The following is a 19465-nucleotide window of genomic DNA, read 5'->3' on the forward strand; positions in this document are numbered from 1 at the left end:
TTTTCCTATGAGACTGTATTTGAACTCAAGAAGATGAGTCTTCCTGATTCTAAGTCAATTCCCTTATGCCACCTTGCTGCTGCTACATGGTAACCTTAAAGCAAACTGTCCCCTTCAAAATCTTCCTCTTAATGGCTTTATGACTACAAAAAAAGGGCTACAAAAGCATTTGTGCTTTATCACAAATAAAGTCACTTAACCCTGTTTGCCTCAGTTTCTCATCTATGAAATGAGCCGAAGAGAAGGAAATGGTAAACCATTGCCAGTATCTTTGCCAAGAAAAATTCAAATGGAATCAAGAACTAGACTGAATAACAACAAAAACATGTATTAGAGTTTAAAAAATGCTTATTATTTGACTGATTAAGAAGATAATGTTTTCTTTGAGCAGAGAATATAAAAAAATGGCTTTGCTAACAAGTACACAGTCTGTCTTTGTAATAAGCTATAAACATCCTCTTTTGTTTTAAAAACCTACCTAGAGATCAATCTGCTCTGACTAAACTGTTCAGTAAGAAATCATCTTTCCTTTTGTTCCTTTCTTTGGCTCTGGTAGCATTGGGGAAGGGAATATATAAATGTCATTTGCTGAATTATCACGTACATTCATGTTCATTATATTCCTAAAGACATGTGCCTCTGAAGCTTTTCCTATATCTGTTTTCTGTGCTCACTTATTGGCAGTGGATGAGAGAACTCACACAATAATAATTATTTTAATTAATTATTATAATTTTTCATCTGATATAAATTCCATAAAATATCAGAAAAAAGGACCAAATGGACTTGAAGGTCATTATATTGCTCCTCATCTAAAAGTTGTTAACGGGGTATTACCAATTAAATCACTGCCTTACTAGAAGAGAAAGGATTAAGCTCCACTCCTTCCAGAAAGGGAAGAAAGCAAAAAGCAGAATAACATCTGTAATGTTACCTATCGTCTAGTATTATATATCCATTATTATAACAGCACTTATATAAGGGATTTTTTTTAAAAATTAAAGCTTTTTATTTACAAAACCTATGCATAGGTAATTTTTCAACATTGACCTTTGCAAAACCTTCTGGCAGGTAGTCCAATATGTGTAAAAAATGTTAAAATATATATTAAATTCAATATATGTATACATATTTATACAGTTATCTTTATGTAGTAAGGGATTTTTTTTTTTAACTGATAGGGTACATGATCAAAAATTTTTGGAGACTACTATGTCAGAGCAGAGGCAGCTAGGTGGTGCAGTGGTTAAAGTACTGGCCTGGAATTGTGACATTGGGCATGTCACTTGAACACTTTTTCCCTCAGTTCCTCATCTGTAAAATGGACACACTGGAGAAGGAAATGGGAAACCATTCCAGTATTTCTGCCAAGAAAATCTTTTGGTCACAAAGATTCAGACATATCTTAACAATTCAAGGAGTCAAGACATGTGACTTTGGCCTAAAGGATCTTGGGTTAAATTAAGGCTAGAGAACAAGAACTTGATGGGTTTAAGCAGACCCATCTAATCTGGTATTAGGTAGTTTTCTTTTATGTATACTTTAATACCTTGACATGGCATATTATTTCACATTATTATACCTCATGGGGTTTAAGTAGCACTGGAAGAGAGAAAGGAAGATAGGACTGGTTCAAGAATCAAGCACTCAGTTATGGTGACTAGAGTAGGGGGAAAAAAAATTAATGTATGATCCACAGCCTAGAAAGAAATAACCTCCCACTATGGGACCATAACTCTCTACCACATAGATCAAGTTCATATCCTAGGGAAACTAACTTTGTAAAGACCTTCCTCACTATTTTTCACAAGATTTGGATGTCTTGCTATTCATCATCACCAGTGCTCTTGTAGGCCTTTCATCAAAAATCAGGATAGGGGTGGGAAAAATCAAAGGAAATAAGAACTATCCTGCTACAGATAAAACCAAACCAGTTAAACCAGTAACTTGCTTTATTTATTGCTCAAATTTGAGTTCAAACAAACAATATTAACAAATACAAACTTTATAATACACTGAAAAAGAGTTAAAGAATGAAAAATGAAGTTACATACACAATTATTCCTCAGATAGAACCAAAGAGATCTCATCCTTCTCTGCTATGGGAATTTGTTGTTCTACTTTTTGGTTAATACCTTCTCTAACTTCTTCTAGGTTCAGGTTATTGGAGCCCTTATTCTTAGGGGGAGGAGGGTTCCTGGACATCAGTGTCAGAGACCATTGAGAATCACTCTTTTTTCTTGCTTCCACCAGAGGCAAAGCTTGACGTGAGGTTGGTGGGAACTGGTTTTGGAAAGCACTTTTTCCTCTGTTCCCAGGCAATCTGGTCCCTGTGGTCTTTCTTTGGGAAGCTGTAAATTTTTTGTTCAGGCCTAAATGGAAAAGAAAGTAAAGGTGAGAGAATGCTGTGTCTATATAATTACCCTTTTCTGAGTCAAATTCATTGTATACAGAGTTCCTGAAACATTGATTTCCAGGGAAAATGAGCTGGGTTCCCTCATTGTTTGGTACCTTGATCAATCAAATATTTATTTAGTGCTTACTATGTGCAAGGAGATATACTAACCACTGTCACTTAAGAGAGATCTTCTCTTCTATTACAATTATAGTTTATTCCCTTTGGAGTATCCCTACCTCTTTAAAAGAATAAAAAGTTAAATTAACACTAAGTTATTACTAAATATAGAAGATAGAATTCAATTATTAATAATTTTTTCCATGGGAAGAAATCTGGGAAGGATTAGTTCTGTTAGTAGTAATAGTGAAGATGGTAGTGAAATGTAGCTCAACTGCTACATTTGTGTACCTTTTCTGCAAGTATCAGTTCATACCTGACTGGTCAGGATGTGAATTACCACTGCTTCCTTTTTCCTCCACTGAGGTACTGTCTTGCGAAGGGAACTTATTTTTCTTCCTTTTAGGGGTTTCATCTTGCTCATCTGTCATGTCCCCACCTCCTAGCCAAGAAAGAAATGTATTGCAATTGTCTCTAAAATAGGCTAACAAGAGGCCAGAGACAGTAACTCTACTTTTACCTCAACCAACTTGTGTCTTTTCTACCCTCCTCACTTCTCTTCACATATCTCCTCAAAGACTGCCTCCTCCTGACAGTCTTACTTAGCCAAGAAAAAAACGAAAACATTTTTGTAATAAGACACAAAGACAAGAAGGGCTTTTCCTGTTCCTAAGTAGCCAACTCCTTCCCTCTAAGGTTTTCTAATTATTTATCTTTTAATCCTTGTGTTTATTTTAATTCTATGTACTAAAATTGAGGCAGTGATCAGGATCAGAATGCAAAATGCAGGAAGAGAAAAAGCCTGGTGAGGATTTTCTAATTTATCTTTTAATCCTTGTATTTATTTTAATTCTATGTTCTAAAATTGAGACAGGTGAGGGAACACCAGGGCTCCTTCCTATCTGGCTATCCCTTTACTGTTTCAACCTTTTGGGACTCCCTTGTTAATCCAAAGGCATGCTTTATTTCCAGCTGGCTTCTCACCTTTTAGTTTAAGTTTCTTCTTGGAGGAACATCCTAAATTGGATTTAGTTGAACAGGATTCCTGGGTGAGGGAGATTAAAGGTGAGAAAGAAACTTAAGACAACATTTTTTTTTTAATGAAATGAGACATTCCAAAATTGTGGATCAAGAGGAGTCAAATTTGATTCATTGTATAGTGTAGAAAAAGAAGGGAATTGGGTGGCAATCTTCTCGATATACTCAGCTCCAGATAATTGAGGGTTTAATGTTAAAATCATAAAATCATACATCTAGAACTGGAAGGGAACTTAAAGACTATCTAGGCCAACCTCCTCATTTTACAGTTGAAGAAATTTAGACCCATCCCAATTAAATGATGATATGGAAGAAGACTGAGAGAAAGAACATGATTGGGAAAAAAGGATATGGATTAGGATTAATAACTTACTCATTAAACATGATTAAAAAGTTGGGAAATTAAATCTAGAAAGAAAATGTGAGACTTTAGAATTAGTGCCTTTCAGTACCAACATCCTGCATTTGCTATCTCTGCTCTCTTCATGTGCTCATTCCTTTAAATTCTTATATCCTGTAATCTTGCTTCTATTCTCCTCTCTCCATTAAACTCTTTTCTCCAATAGCATTCTTATCAGAATCTTCCCTCTATTAATAGATCCAACTGTCTTTTTTCACCTTCTAATTATCCCTTTTAAACTTCCTGAAGCATTTGCCATTACAAACCATTCCCTTTTAGATAGCCCCATGAAAACATGGCCTCAAATATAGAGTTTTCATAATTTTCATTTCTTTGATGGCTCATCTTCATCCCAATCCTGAATAACAGATGCCACCAAAGTTATCTTCAGTCCTTTTTTTTTCCCCTTGCACTTTCCCCACTGGTAATCTCAAACTTTACCTTCAAACATAGCTAAAAAGATAACTCTGGAATCTAGATTTCCATCCCTCTAGTATTTCCAATTGACTGCTAATCAAGAGTACAATGGTAAACAACAGTTCTTCTAAAAAGAAAGTATATACAACACACTTTTAAGTTTAATCTGCACTAATAACAGTTTCTCTATCACTATTAACATTTAACTATGACTTTTAACTATTAAACTTTTTATTAATTTAACTTTTTATTAAACTAACTTTATAACTATCAACATTTATCTCTATCACTTTCTTAAGACTAGATAATAAACAAAACCATAAATCAAGTCCTGTTTTGTATCATTTGCTGATATCAGACATGTAAATTTTCACATTGAAAATGAACCTCTGCTATGTCACATATATGACAGCACCTCTAAGTTAACATGTCCAATACAAATTTAGTATCTTGCCCCTCAAACCCGTCTTTCCTAAATTCTCTTTTCTATCACAGCATTTTTCAACAATGATCCTTGCAAAATCTTGTGCTCTGAATTTTCCCCTCCTTCCCTTCACCCTCTCCCATAGATGGCAAGTAATCTGTTATATATGTTAAATTATTTGTTAAATCCAATATATGTAAACATATTTTTGCAATTATCTTGCTGTACAAGAAAAATCAGGTCAAAAAGGAAAGAAAACAGGAAAGGAAAGAAAACAAAATGCAAGCAAACTACAACGAAAAGAGTGAAAATGCTACGTTGTGGTCCACATAGTTCCCACAGCCCTCTCTCTGGTTGTAGATGGCTCTCTTCATCACAAGATCACTGGAATTGGCTTCAATCATCTCATTGTTGGAAAGTCATGTTTATCAGAATTGATCTTTGCATAATCTTGTTATTCTGTACAATGATCTCCTGGTCCGGTTCATTTCACTCAGTTCAGTTCATGTAAACCTCTCCAGGCCTCTCTAAAATCATACTTCTGATCATTTCTTATAGAACAATAATATTCCATAACATTCATGTACCATAATTTATTCAGCCATTCCCCAACTGATGGGCATCCACTCAGTTTCCAGTTTCTTGACAATACAAAAAGGGCTACTACAAACATTTTTGCACATGTTTCTTCTTTAAGATCTCTTTAGGATATAAGCCCAGTAGAAACACTGTTGGGTCAAAGGATATGCACAGTTTGATAACTTTTTGAGCATAATTCCAAATTGCTCTCCAGAATGGTTGGATCAATTCACAACTCTATCAACAATGTATCAGTATCTCAGTTTTCCTACATCCCCTCCAACATTTGTCATTATCTTTTCCTGTCATCTTAGCCAATCTGACAAGTGTGTAGTAGTATCTCAGAGTTGTCTTGATTTGCATTTCTTTGATCAATAGTGATTTAGAGCACCTTTTCATAATGACTAGAAATGATTTTAATTTCATCTGAAAATTGTCTGTTCATATCCTTTGACCATTTATCAGTTGTAGAATGGTTTGAATTCTTATACATCTGAGTCAATTCTCTATATATTTTTCTAAATTAGGCCTTTGTCAGAACCCTTAAATGTAAAAGTTTTCCCAGTTTATTGCTTCCCTTATAATCTTGTTTGCATTAATTGTTTGTACAAAATCTTTTTTTAATATAATCAAAATTACCTATTTGGTTTTCAATGAGTTCCAGTTCTTTGATCACAAATTCCTTTCTTCTCCACAGATATCACTTTTATGTCTAAATCATAAACCCATGTTGACCTTATCTTGGTATATGATGTTAAGTGTGGGTCAATGCCTAAATTTCTACCATAATAACTTCCAATTTTCCCAACAGTTTTTGTCAAATAGTGAGTTCTTATCCCCAAAGTTGGGCCTTAGGTTTGTCAAACACTAGATTGCTATAGTTATTGACTATTTTTGTCCTGTGAACCTAACCTATTCCACTTGGAGGTCAACTGTTCTATTTCTTAGCTAGTACCAAATAGTTTTGATGACTGCTGCTTTATAATATAGGTCTGGCCCAGCTAGGCCACCTTCATTGGCATTTTTTCCCCCATTCATTTCCTTGAAATTCTTGACCTTTTGTTTTTCCAGATGAACTCTGTTATTATTTTTTCTAGATCTGTAAAATAATTCCTTGGGAGTTTGATTGGTATGGCACTAAGTAGATTAATTTATATTATATTTGCTCTACCATGAGCATTTGATATTTTTCTTTTTCTTTCTTTTTTTTTTTTTTGCTGAGGCAATTGCCCAGGGTCACACAGCTAGGAAGTGTTTAGTGTCCGAGACCAGATTGGAACTCAGATCCTTCAGACTTCAGGGCTGGTTCTCTATCTACTGGGCCACCTAGCTGCCCCATACTTGATATTTTTCCAACTGATTAGATCTGACTTTATTTACATGATTAATATGGAAATGTATTTAAAATGATTGTACATGTATAACCTATATCAGATTGCTTGCTGTCTTAGAGAGGGGAGAAGTAAGGGAAGAAGAGAGAAAAGAAAATCTGGAACTTAATATCTTACAAAAATGAATGTTGAAAGCTACTTTTACATATAATTAGAAAAATAAAACACTATTAAAAATAAACTTGAAAATTTGTAATAAAAAAAGATCTTAGAATATAAAAGGATTTGTACTTTGTAAACCTTTTAGGAGTATGTGATTTTCCATGCTTGATGGAATCCTAGGGCGGCTAGCCAATGGCTGTCTGAAGGACTGACTAATCAGTAGTGAGCGTTTGAAAAGGAAGACACACACTCACACTGACACATACACAGTCAGAAATACACACACACACAGAGACACACACATACACACTCTATAAGAAGTTAGTCAAAGACAGGAGACAACTGTAAATGTAACTTCTGTGAACCCAAGAAAGAGCCAGCTAACTACAGAAGTTATCCCACTAGAGGCAAATTTCCTTGTTTTTGTGGGGATTAGATTTAGACTTCCACAAAGCACGGCATCTTGAGTGGAGCTACTTGTCCATAGAAGTTGCCAAACTCAATAGGAGAGTATGTTCAATTAGTCTAAGCAGAAAATCTGGGGTTGCCACTGGGGTAGAGCTACAGAAAGGACATGACCTAAGCAACTTGGGTGAGTGACATGTCTAGTAAAGACATGACAGCCTGGTGGAACAGTAAGAGGATAATTTAAAAAAAAAAAAAAAAAAAAGGACATCTAACTCACAGTTCTAGATTTGTGAACTGCCTTGGCCACATGGGTCCCTACATGTATGCATTTCTACTTATGTACTTTTTGTTAATACTCTAATGCTGTAAATATCTGTGATCGTCCATACTATATGGGAGGATGTTCTAATATTGTTGTTCCTACTATGTCATCTTAGTAAATACTTTCTTTTGAGATAAGACTGGATGATTATTAAAAATAAATGGTGAGGGGCAGCTAGATGACTCAGTGAATACAACACTGGCCCTGTAGTCAGGAAGACCTGAGTTTAAAACTGGCTTCAGAGATTTAACACTTCCTAGTTGTTTGACTCAGGGCAAGTTACTTAGCCCTAATTGCAAAAAACAAACAAACCTGAAAAATTTAAAAAAAGATAAATGATGGGGGCTCATGAACTACATTATTAGGAATTTAAAACTACAGAATATCTGGAATTTCAAATAGTCACTCTTCTTCGGACCCAACCTAGAAATTAATAGTTAAATAAGAAAAAAGTTGACATTTCTTATCCAGAGATATTTAATATTAGAAGATAGATTTGTTTAGAATGTTTAAAAATGACTCATACCAATTAGATGGCACTATAAATTTCAGAATTTAATAGTTTATCCTTTAGAGAGTATACTGAGAGGAAACCTTGAGATCTATATTTAGACCAATTTGTAAGGCAGGCTCTTACCTTGTTTTCTTCCTTTGAACTATAAGAATTTGAACTTCCAGCTCTTTGGGGCTTTTTAGCCTCTTGGAAAAATAGGTCTAGAACAGATAATAGGACATTTTATATAGTTATTTTTTGAAAGCTCAGTGTGTATTGCTTCTTCCACCTCCCTTTATGTCTATACTAAATTCTCTGAAACAAAAAAAAATTCTAGACCTATGCTTTTCCCTTTGCAGATCTAATCATCAACTTGATTCACCTCTCTCCTCTTCTTCTTTCCTCTATTCTCTATTCCTTCCTATCAGTCTCATTTGTTAAGCTGGCTTCTCCCTATATAAAGAAGTCCTGAACTAAGGGAGATAAAAGAAGCACAAGACAGTTTCAATCCTTCAAGAGATATCACATATTCCACTCCCAATTACAACCTTCCCTCCTCATTCCCTTCCTGATCTTCTTCTTGTCCCTGCTAGCTGTTCCTACTAGCTGTCCCTACCTCTTCCCTCTTGGCTGCTGCCAGACTCTGCTGCATCCTCCTTATAGCGGATATGGAAGCCAAACAAACTAAGTCGATCCTAAAAATGGAGTTGGGGGGGAGGAGAGGGAGGTATGGGGAGAGGAGATAGGAAAAACAAGCCTGTTAGCTGCCCTTAGAAAAGCAGCTCTTTTCCCTTTGCAACCAGCCCTTAGGATACCTTCTGCAACTTTAATCATTTGAATTTGGATTTTGGACGTTTTGCTTAGGTTTTTCATCTGTTTTTGTTCAATTTGTTATGGATTTGCCTTAATTATAGGTTCACTTCAATAATTTATTTTATCTGTGACTTTTGAGGGAGATGAAATCACTGTGGCTAATCCTTCCTAATAGCAGAGGGAGACAGTTGAAATTACAGCAATAGGGAGCACCTTGAAAGTGTGAAATTCGAGCCTGGAAAGGAGTTGGGGGTTTTCTTGGCACAGAAGGGACTGAGAGAGATTACCTTTCCCAGAGGCAGGGGAAAGAATCAGATTAAACAGAGTAGGGAATATTAGTGAGGAAGAGGGTAACAAGTCTTCAGATTATGATTGTGCTGTGGGAGAGGACAGAGCCTTATCTTCTCCAGGGAAAGGGATAGCTGAGGAGTGATCAGAGGGGTCTGATATTCTTCCACCTCAATACTGATACGCTGGGCATCTTGGGCCATCACAAGGGCTGCCATCAGCTTCTGGCTACAGTCTTTGTTCCTGATTCTTTTCTGGAATGGCAAAAAGTTAAATATTAAGAGATGGCTACATTTAATAATGAAGACAGGAGGAGTAAACCCTAGGATATTTCCAACATGCCAAGCTTCTAAAATCTACAAAGGCCTCCTAGTTATACTTACACTATGAGTTCCCCACTCCCAGCAATATTAGCCAACAAACGGGAAGTTTTCCTTAGACAATCTAAGATAGATATTATAGGCATGTTGAATGAGGCTGAGCTGATTCCACAAATTTTAGGTCAGTGCTTTAGTTTCCTTTAGGCCCAGTTCTGTAATTTATTACCTGAGTGATGCAGGGCAGGTCATTTAGCCCTTTTGAATGGCGTCTAAGTTCCTTTCCAGCTCTAAATCAACAATCACATGTATTTTTAAAAACAGGCTTATTATAATCAGGAACCTTAAAGGGAATGAAGGTTCATTGGCTTATATATGGGAGCAGAGGCTTTCAAAGACAATCTCAAATTGGGGGTTGACTCTAGATCTCAAAACAATCCTCTCCCAGGAGACTCCAAAGAAGCTCAAGGATATTGATAGAGATATGATAGAGTAGGAAATTCCTTTACCCTTAACTCCTGTAAGCTCCTTACCGGTTCAACCTGTTCAAGGGACAGCTCCCGGAAGTTCTTCAACATGTTGGAAGGGATCCAGGCTCGAGAAGCAGTGTCCCCAAAAAATGTCACATGGTATTTGGACTAGAATCAGAGAAATACTCATGATAAAGTTCTATATCCTTCCCCTACTTCTGTTTTCCTAGTCTACAAAGATGGGCAGGGAAGAGAGTGGAAAACACTGGAAAGTAGATACCTGAGCCCCATTCTATCTTGTAAGGGAATTCCCTATGAAATCTAATGCTTTTCCTTTTTCCTTTCTTATACTTTTCATTCATTCTGCTCTCAGCAGTTTCTAGTTTCCATATTTTTCTACATGAACCTTAAAATCATATCATAATAAGGGACATTGTATTTATTTATATACAAAAATTCTAGGTGTCTGTGTCGATCAGCAAACAACTCTATATATGTGCTTTTGCTTGTGTCTCTTGACTATATGTGCCTATAGAAATATATCTATCTTTGCAAGAGAGTCTTTAAGTTCTAAGGAAAGCATCTTCTTTTCTAGTCAAATACTTTATGAGGATCTGATCCACACATTCTGGAAAAGAAAAGAGTTGTCTGGCAAGATCAAACTCACAGGCAGGACATCTTGTTGAGAAGCAAAGAGGAAATACTCCCCAAGATCAGGATCTGATTCTACCATTCCAGGCCACCTACACAACAGAGATTGGTAGGGGAGAGAAGAATTAAGGCATTGCATGAACTGAACCCAAACCCACTCGTAACACATTCCTAAAAATCCTCTTCCTCAGTCTTAGCTCCTTTCTATATCACAGCCAATGAATATTGTTTAGGGATAGGGAAAATATATGAAAAATTTCAGTTTCCTTTCAACATTATCCTTTGTCCTCCCCAGAATTCTAATAGGTCTTACTCATTTCAGAGCAAATGGTTTGGCTCTCCTGTGTGAGCATGTTTCCAGAGAAGGAAATAACCCTTTCTATCCTTATCTTTAGTTTGTGGTCTCCTACACTTCAAAATCAGAAATTATACCTACATTCCTTTTCAATGACTCTTCTGTATCTCCTTTGTTGGTAAAGTAACACAGAAATAGCTTCCCATCTTGAACTTCCATCTTTTTTATTGCCTTAAAATTCCACTATACTTTCTTTTTCTATTTTAAAGAATACCCATTTACTTTTCCTTCTCCAATTCTAATCTTCTTTTCCCCACTACTACAAGCTTGGAATGTCCCCACTACTTCCTACCAGGGGTAACCATATTGCTTGGCCCAGATGATGGATCCTGGGATGTAGGAAGCATAAACCACATCAGTCTCACACCCTGACCAGGTTTCCTCAGGAATGTCACAATGGTTAAACTGTAAATCTGTGAAGAGGGACAAGGGAAATGAGGTAGAAAAAGAACTAAGAAGGCTCACATCTGAATTTTGGCAAAGGAAAGGAACAGCTGGTACCTTCATATAAAAAAATGAGAAATAAGGACATGGAAAAAGAATACCAGCCAGAGAATATTCCTTCCCATACAATTTAAAGAGACTCTACAACCATTTATATATTTCATTTTTTGAGGAAAATTCACCAGAAAAATTCTCCATGAGTAGTCATTCCGGCCTTCACATTGTACCTAGATAAGCCAACAGATCCAATCCTAGATGAATAAGTCATTCCCTCTTTTAAAAGATCTTAGAAGACACAACTTCAAAACTTTCCTTTATTGTTTTCTCTATTATTATTATTTTTTGCTGAGGCAGTTGGGGCTAAGTGACTTGCCCAGGGTCACATAGCTAGGAAGTGTTAAGTCTGAGGTCAAATTTGAACTCAGGTCTTCCTGACTTCAGGGTTAGTGCTCTATCCACTACACTAACTAGCTGCCCCGTTTTCTCTATTATTAAACAATTTTCATGATGAAGGAATCCTCCTAATGTTGAACCTAAACTCCTCCTTCTATATAGCTTCAGTCTATTTCCTTTTCCTCAGTTGAGATGACAGCTAGTATCCCAGTTATTTTGCATTTAATGGGATCTTCCCCAATCATGTATAGATATTCTCAATTTACTTCAGTGCAGAGCCAGCTTCCAGTTATATATGACTTATTTATTGAGTCAATTTGCTGCTGAGCTATAAGAGTTGAAGATCTAAGGTGTCACAGTTGTCAGAAAAAGAGATAGTTTCTAGCTGGCAGCCCTAGGAGATGCAGCTCTTCAGGTAATAAGGAGTGATTTTAAAAAGGGCTACCATTCCTCATATGGAGCATCATTCAACTAGTTGAGATTATTCCAGGGCCTTTTCCGCCTTTTCTGTGTGTGGCTGTGTATCTTGTTCTTCAACATTGACAGACCCTTTCTCTTTCTCAATTTAATCACTGCTTCTTTCCTCAAGGCATACACATGCCCAGTCTTATGCAGTTGTTAAAAACAACAACAAACTCTCATACACCCTTTTCATCTCTAGCTTTTCTCTTTCATTACCAAACTCTAGAAATACTCACCTAGCAAATCAGTCAATAATCACTTATTAAATACCTTCTCAGTACCAGATACTTAGGGTTAAGTGTTGGGGACATAAAGAAAGGTAAGACTTTATCTTTTTGTCCTGGAGAAAAGTATAAATAGGAGAAGCAACATGTAAATAGCTATGTACAAAATAAGCTATATGCAGGAAAAATTGTAGATAATCAGCAGAAGGAAAGCCTTAGAACTACAGTGAAGAAGGAAAGGCTTTCAGTAAAAGGTAGGATTTTAAATGAAACTCCCAGGAAGCTGGGAGGTATAGATGAGAAGGGAGAACATTCTAAGCATGAGATGCTTGCCAGTGAAAATGCCTGGAATTAAAGAATGGAATATCTTACAATTTGGTATCTGACCATTTTTCTGAAACAGCTTTTTCTTAAGTTACCCAGATTCCTTAACTGCTAAAACAGATAGCCTCTATTCTCTTTTACCTCTTTTCCTATACCTGTTGACATGGTAGACCACCTTCTCCTCATGAATATTCTCTCTTCCCAATGTACTGGAGCTATATCACACATAATTTAGCTTTAATTCTTTTCTGACTTGTCTGATCAATACTTCTCATTCTTCTTTACTAGATCTTGTTCCATCTCTTTTCCCTAGGCTGTCCTACACCCCTTCTTTGTTTGTTTTTTTTTTACAGTCCCTCCCTTAATGAACTCATCTGCCTCCATGGGTTCACTTACGTTTAGGCCAGCAGTTCTTTAAGTGTGTCTGGAGATACCCAGGAGTCATTAAGTCAAAACATTTTCATACTAAGATATTTTAATTTCTAATGTAATAAATATCGATATAACTCATAAAAGCTCTTGTGGGGAAGGAGAGGAAGCCTTAATCATTTTTAAGGAATCCTAGAACCAAAAAGTTAGAGAACTACTATTATTGAATAATTTTTTCAGTCATGTTTGACTCTTTGTGACTCCATTTGGGATTCTCTTGGCAAAGACACTGCAATGGTTTTCCATTTCCTTCTGTAGCTCATTTTACATATAAGGAAAGTGAGGCAAACAGGGTTAAGTGACATGCCCAGGGTTATACAGCTAATAAGTGCCTGAGATTGGATTTGTATTCAACATATTACTGAAGCCTGGCACTCTATCCACTGTGCCACCTAGCTGCTCCTCTAAGAACTACTGCTCTAGATGAATAATTACTCTTTCTTTCCTTCCTTTCTTTTTCTTTCTTAATTTTCTTCCTCACCTTCTACTTACTCATCCATTCATTTTTCTTTCTTTCTATCTTCCTAATATTTCTCTTAAGCAATAGTTTAATAGGATCAATTGTATGTATGATATCTCCACATATTTTAAATTCAACATGTTCAAAATATAATTAATCAATTAAAACTCTCTATTTCTGTTGAGGGTATCACCATCTTCCAAGACACCCAGATTTCTAACCCTGAAATCAACATGGATTCTCTCCTCTCCCCAAACCCTGCCCAAATTCTTTTAAGTTGCCAAAATTTATTGGTTCTGCTTCCAAGATAGCTCTTATATCTTGTTATCTTCTCTCCGGTCAACGATCATGACAGATCAGGTCCTTCCTTAACAATTCTCATACTGATTACTCTAATACCTTTTTAATTTACCTCCCACTTTCATTTTTTGTTCTAATTCATCCATACAGCCGCCAAAATAGTTTTCCAAAGGCACCAAATACTTCATTATTTTACTCAAAATCCATCTGTTGCCTCTAGTATAAAACACAAACTCTTTAAAACTTATATTTAAGTTATCAACTGTATGATTCCAAGATTTATTATATACTGTTTCCCTTTAAACACTTCACACAAACTCTATATTCAAGGCAAAAAAACTTCCAGATGTTCTTCAAAATAGACATTTCATCTCATACCTCTATATTTACCCAGGTTATCTCCTATAGGTAGAACCCAATCTTTTCTTATCTCCGCATTTCAAACTTAATATTTCTTTCTGACTAAGCTCCCAGAGATCCTGGATTTAATTTTGCTTCTGATGCTTATTAACTGTATGATCTTGGGCAGGCCTCTTCCCTTCTAGGAGCTTCCTTTATTCATTTGTAAAATGAGGGAGTTGAACTAAATGGTCCTTAAGGTCTCTTCTACTTCTAGATCTATGATCCTATGATATTAATAAAACCTTTCTTAATTCCATATCCTTTTGTTAATAATGTTCTTTCCAAGAAAAGGTTTAAGGGGATAGCATGTGGATCTGCACTCTTAAAATTATAGAACCTGTGGCCTTACCTTTAGTAATCTGCCAATTAACACCATTACTTCAGTGCAGAGATATTTGCTAAGATGACATAATAAGAACAGTAAATATTCCTTCCATAAAATTGGGACATAATGACTCTCAAATATACCCAGGGTTTGAGGAAGAATAATAACAAACAGAGTATGAGAGAAGACTCAGATGGAGGAGACAAGAGCAGGAGCTCTTAGGATGCAAAAGGGGCATGAAATCCTTAACTTCTAGAGGTATCATTATCCTGCACCTTCCTCAGGCTGCTCAGCTCTTTTCTGCTCTCAGAGAGGCAGTATCTTCTATGGAATGGGCTAGCTCTTCTAATGGTGTCATGGCCAATGAGGGGCAAAGAGGAGATGAAAAATCATTACCCCATCCACGAAGGTGAAAAGTAATTTCCTTTTAGGAGCCAATTTTCCCTGGCTGCTGGCTTTTGTTTGAACCGATTGCAAAACTAGCAGGGTACAATTTTTAAGGGCCACTAAATTTGTTTCCAGTCTTAAATAAATCAATGGCAGTTTTCTCTTTCAAATCTATCAAGGAACATTTCATTTTGTTAAAGGGATAAAGGGATTATATCTACACTTAGTTTAATCTCATCATTCTATAGGGAAAATCAACTCCTGCTTTCCCCCCAATTAAGTTTGTATATGTATAGAATATAAGATCATTGTGGGATGGAATCATTTCATTTTTGTCCCAACACCAGCTCCTTATTTTATGTTATATTAGGATATATGTACCCTATATCTATATATTAGGAAAATTGTGCAAATATATTTTGAGCAGAGTTGAGATGTCAATGGAAAACTCCTTTATTTTAGAGTTTGATATTGAAAATCAGATAGAACAAAGTTACATCTATGTGTTATCAATGAATAAATCTTATAATAACATAAATATAACATATTAACATATAAATAAATGCTTTGTTGAAAAACAGCCTTTAAGGTTACATTTATTCTACTTAAACAGGTGAACTCATCAATGGGGTATATGTAAAACAAATCTTTCTTTTTGCTTTACCTGTATTTTGACTGCATGACCAATCATCTGGCAGGACTGAGGGATCAGTGTTCCCAAGTAGTTGTCTCCATTTTGCACAGTTGGGAAAGGAGCATTGTACCCAGGCTACACACTGGCCTAAAATCAGACATAAGTAAGATGAATTTCTCAGAAATATTCCCTTTCCTAATTGTTTTTTCTAGAAGTTATAGAACCATCCTATGGTCCCAAGTAGAAAACCTGGAAATCATCTAATCCAATCTCATTTTTCACATAAGAATATTGAGTCTAGTGAATTTCTAAGTTCACAGAATTTCACTGAAATCAATCAATTATCAAACATTTATTAAGCATTCACTAGCTAGCTGTGAGGGATAGAAAGATAGGAATCAGTTTCTAAGTTAAGGTGCTCCAATTCCTTTCTACTTGTCAAATAATGTTTAACTCCTTTCTCCAGTTAAAATGAGTCTCCCCTATGTTAAGATGAATATTTCTTACTTCAGAGCCTTGTCTTGATTGACAGCTTAGTGTTGTGCTAAAATCTTTTTTTTTTTTTTCCTGAGGCAATTGGTGTTGTGTCTAGACCAGATTTGAACTCAGGTCCTCCTGACTTCAGGGCTGGTGCTCTATTCACTGGTAAATTCTTTTTAAGATGTGACCTTTATCTCCTTCATCAAGTTGCAGCTCACTAAAGCTATCTTTTCTTTTTCCTAGTTGAAGTGATTTGAAAAGATATCCTCCTGGTATCTTTTCAAATCAGCTAGGTCACACAATGGATAGGAGGAGTTAGGAGGACTAGAGTTCAAATGTGACCTCATTTACTTGACAGTTGCTAGCTGTGTGATCCTGGGTAAGTTATTTGACCCTGATTGCCTTGCCAAGAAAAAAAAAAAAAAAAAGATACTTGAGGAATAGGGGGAGGAACTATGTAATCCAGTGCTCACTAAATTTCTTGTGAATTTTACCTCCTCTCTCCCAAATTCTTGTCTCATTTCTTTCATACTCAATTAAAATTTTCTGTGTCCAAACTCACTGAAATTGCTTGTCTTCTCTCCCACAGCTTCTTCCTGGTCACTGATCTGGGTGTAGCCTTGCACTATTTTCCTTGGTTGGCCCTTTCGTCTGTGTTTACGATCCCTTTTGGCTAATTCAGCTTTCTCATCTTCTAGATAGAAAATAAAACAAAACACAAGAAAATAAAGTTGGAAGTTCGTTTAAAAATATAAATTAAAAAAGCAGATAGAAAAAAATTATTAAAAAAAACCTAGAATACCTATTTTTAAAGCTATATGGAAAATTGGATTACAATATAATGAAAAATACATTTAGATAATCATCTTATACCATATATCAGAATCTCCCTTCCCCAAAAAATATAAAATTAAGTATAAATTAATTTAACAACTATAATTAAATCATAGTTAATATAATTAACATATCATATAATCATTAATTATATTAATATTATTGTAATACAAATAATATATAACATAACAATTATAAATAATATATTATGTATAAATATATATATAAAATTATCATAATAGAATATAATAATAACAATAGTTAATAAGGGCTACATTTCTCTAGTTAAGAGATAGGTAGTAATATATATATGCAATCTTTCCTTTTTTTTCCCCCCCAGATCTAGAATTTCACCAGTGTGAGAAACATTTCTCTATGTATAAAAACTCTAATAGGAACAGAATCAGTTGGGGATACTGAGAACTGTTTTTTTTTTTTTTTTTTTTTTTTTTTTTTTTAAATTACACAACTACAGGACTTGAATTAAGGCCTTTCTGATTCTACAAGGAAGTCCTATATTCACTACACTAAATGAATTTTTGTGTTCATATCATCTGCATTTTATGGATGAAATAACTGACACTCAGACAAAGTGACTTATCCATAGATACACTGTACTGTTAGTGAATGGCAAGGCCTAGATTTTAACTTGGATCAAACCGCAAGGTTAGTACTCTCTTCATTATACAACTACCTAGAAGAAAAAAAAATAATATACCTCAGTTGTGGAGAGCAGATACATTTTCAACTATCAAAAAAAACCCCAACCCTATTAGAAAAAAGGTACATATATTTAATGATCTAAAAATTTACAAAAATGTAATTGAGATTAAAATGAAAAATATCAAACATCAAGAAAAGCAAAAAAATATTTAGGGAAGATGTTTTTAGGGAAGAGTGCTAAAATTGTAATTCTTAAAAGACTTTAGAGACTCAACATGATTAATCCATTGAAAGAATAATTTCTAGATTCTCCCACAAAACCAGGAATCCATAATAATTATCTCCAAATTCTTAAGAAATTCTAGGATAGAAAAGCTGTCAGGGAAGATCCAGAGCAAAGGGTAGAGGGAAGAATCCAAGTAGACAACTACAGAATCTTCAGTCTTAGCACTCCCTCTTAGAAGTCCACAGAATTCAGGCTTAGATAGGCAGATATAATCATCAAGCCTCCACTTGACTTGAAAAGATGAACTTTTGGGACATTTTGTTCTGCACTATACTTATCTAGCTCAAGTCTCCTCCAGACTCATGGCTGGCTCATGGGCTAAACTAAGCACAGGAGAGCAAAACTTTAGGGTATTTTGGGTGACCTCCCCCAATAGAAATAGAGTCTAGAAATTAACCCAGGCTTCATCCTAGCCCTGCCATCTCAAAGTACTCTAAAAAGTCTATCATTGCATTATAGACCTAAGCAAAATCCAATCTTAGCAATTCCTGAAGCCTAAGCTAGACTCCAGCACTGGAATACCAGCACTTGAACTACAAGATCTCTGACAGGAGGCTACTCCTAGGCAGGGTTCCAGAATTCCTTGGAGGAAGCTAGTCTGGAGCTGACCCTTCAGATCCTGAGCCTGATGTTTATTTGCTGAGTCTGATAATCTAGAGCAAGCCCATCATGCACAAACCAAGCAAAACTCTCCAATTAACATTAGAAATATCTTGGTATGAGAAATGCATAGTGGTAAACTCTGAAGATGACAGCAATACTACAATAAGTCCAGGTAAAGTCTGAAAGGGAGAATAAAAAAACAAAAAACTGGGCACAGGGAGGAAGAAACAATAGCCAACTCCCCCCCCCCCAAAAAAAAAACCATTAGAACATTTGACAGAAAATAAGCACTTAATTGAATGCTCTGAAAATTATAATGGGCCAGACAGAAAAAAATGACATGACAAGAAACAGCAAAATAAAACCAAAAGAAGGCAAAAAAGAAAACCCTAAGAAATAGTAATATCAGAAGCAGGTCAAGGGCTGACATAAACAATCTGACAGGTGTGTAGTGGTATCTCCCATTGTCTTAATTTGCATTTCTCTGATCAATAGTGATTTGGAGCACTTTTTCATGTGACTACAAATAGTTTCAATTTCTTCATCTGAAAATTGTCTGTTCATATCCTTTGACCATTTATTAATTGGAGTACTATAATTGAAGTACTATAATTTTGAGTCAATTCTCTATATATTTTAGAAATGAGGCCTTTATCAGATCCTTTGGATGTAAAAATGTTTTCCCAGTTTATTGCTTCCCTTCTAATCTTGTTTGCATTAGTTTTGTTTGTACAAAAACTTTTAAACTTAATATAATCAAAATTATCTATTTTGTGATCAATAATGATCTCTAGTTCTTCTTTGGTCACAAATTCCTTCCTCCTCCACAAAT

The 19465-nt window shown here is 35.5% G+C and overlaps 1 protein-coding gene across 11 annotated transcripts in view; it reads right to left on the minus strand.

Annotated features, from left to right (window-relative positions):
• Positions 1–1934: 1934 nt before the first annotated feature.
• The window catches only part of ZCWPW1 (zinc finger CW-type and PWWP domain containing 1), a 41477-nt gene continuing 23946 nt past the window's right edge, over positions 1935–19465 (minus strand). For 5 of the 11 annotated variants that reach the window (XM_074311618.1, XM_074311619.1, XM_074311617.1 and 2 more), the window contains exons 3-13: positions 16810–16938; positions 15798–15914; positions 11276–11396; positions 10645–10720; positions 10041–10145; positions 9361–9444; positions 8706–8784; positions 8234–8310; positions 3500–3560; positions 2832–2957; positions 1935–2372 (exon numbers count right to left, since the gene is read on the minus strand). In XM_074311618.1, coding sequence (XP_074167719.1) covers positions 2059–2372; positions 2832–2957; positions 3500–3560; positions 8234–8310; positions 8706–8784; positions 9361–9444; positions 10041–10145; positions 10645–10720; positions 11276–11396; positions 15798–15914; positions 16810–16938 — 1289 coding nt within the window. In that variant the 3' untranslated portion in view covers positions 1935–2058. Of the gene's footprint in view, positions 2373–2831; positions 2958–3499; positions 3561–8233; positions 8311–8705; positions 8785–9360; positions 9445–10040; positions 10146–10644; positions 10721–11275; positions 11397–15797; positions 15915–16809; positions 16942–19465 lie in introns of all 11 variants that reach the window. The other 6 variants (XM_074311613.1, XM_074311614.1, XM_074311611.1 and 3 more) reach the window with 2 other exon arrangements.

Source organism: Sminthopsis crassicaudata, chromosome 4 (assembly GCF_048593235.1).
Source record: "Sminthopsis crassicaudata isolate SCR6 chromosome 4, ASM4859323v1, whole genome shotgun sequence".
Taxonomy (NCBI): Eukaryota; Metazoa; Chordata; class Mammalia; order Dasyuromorphia; family Dasyuridae; genus Sminthopsis; species Sminthopsis crassicaudata.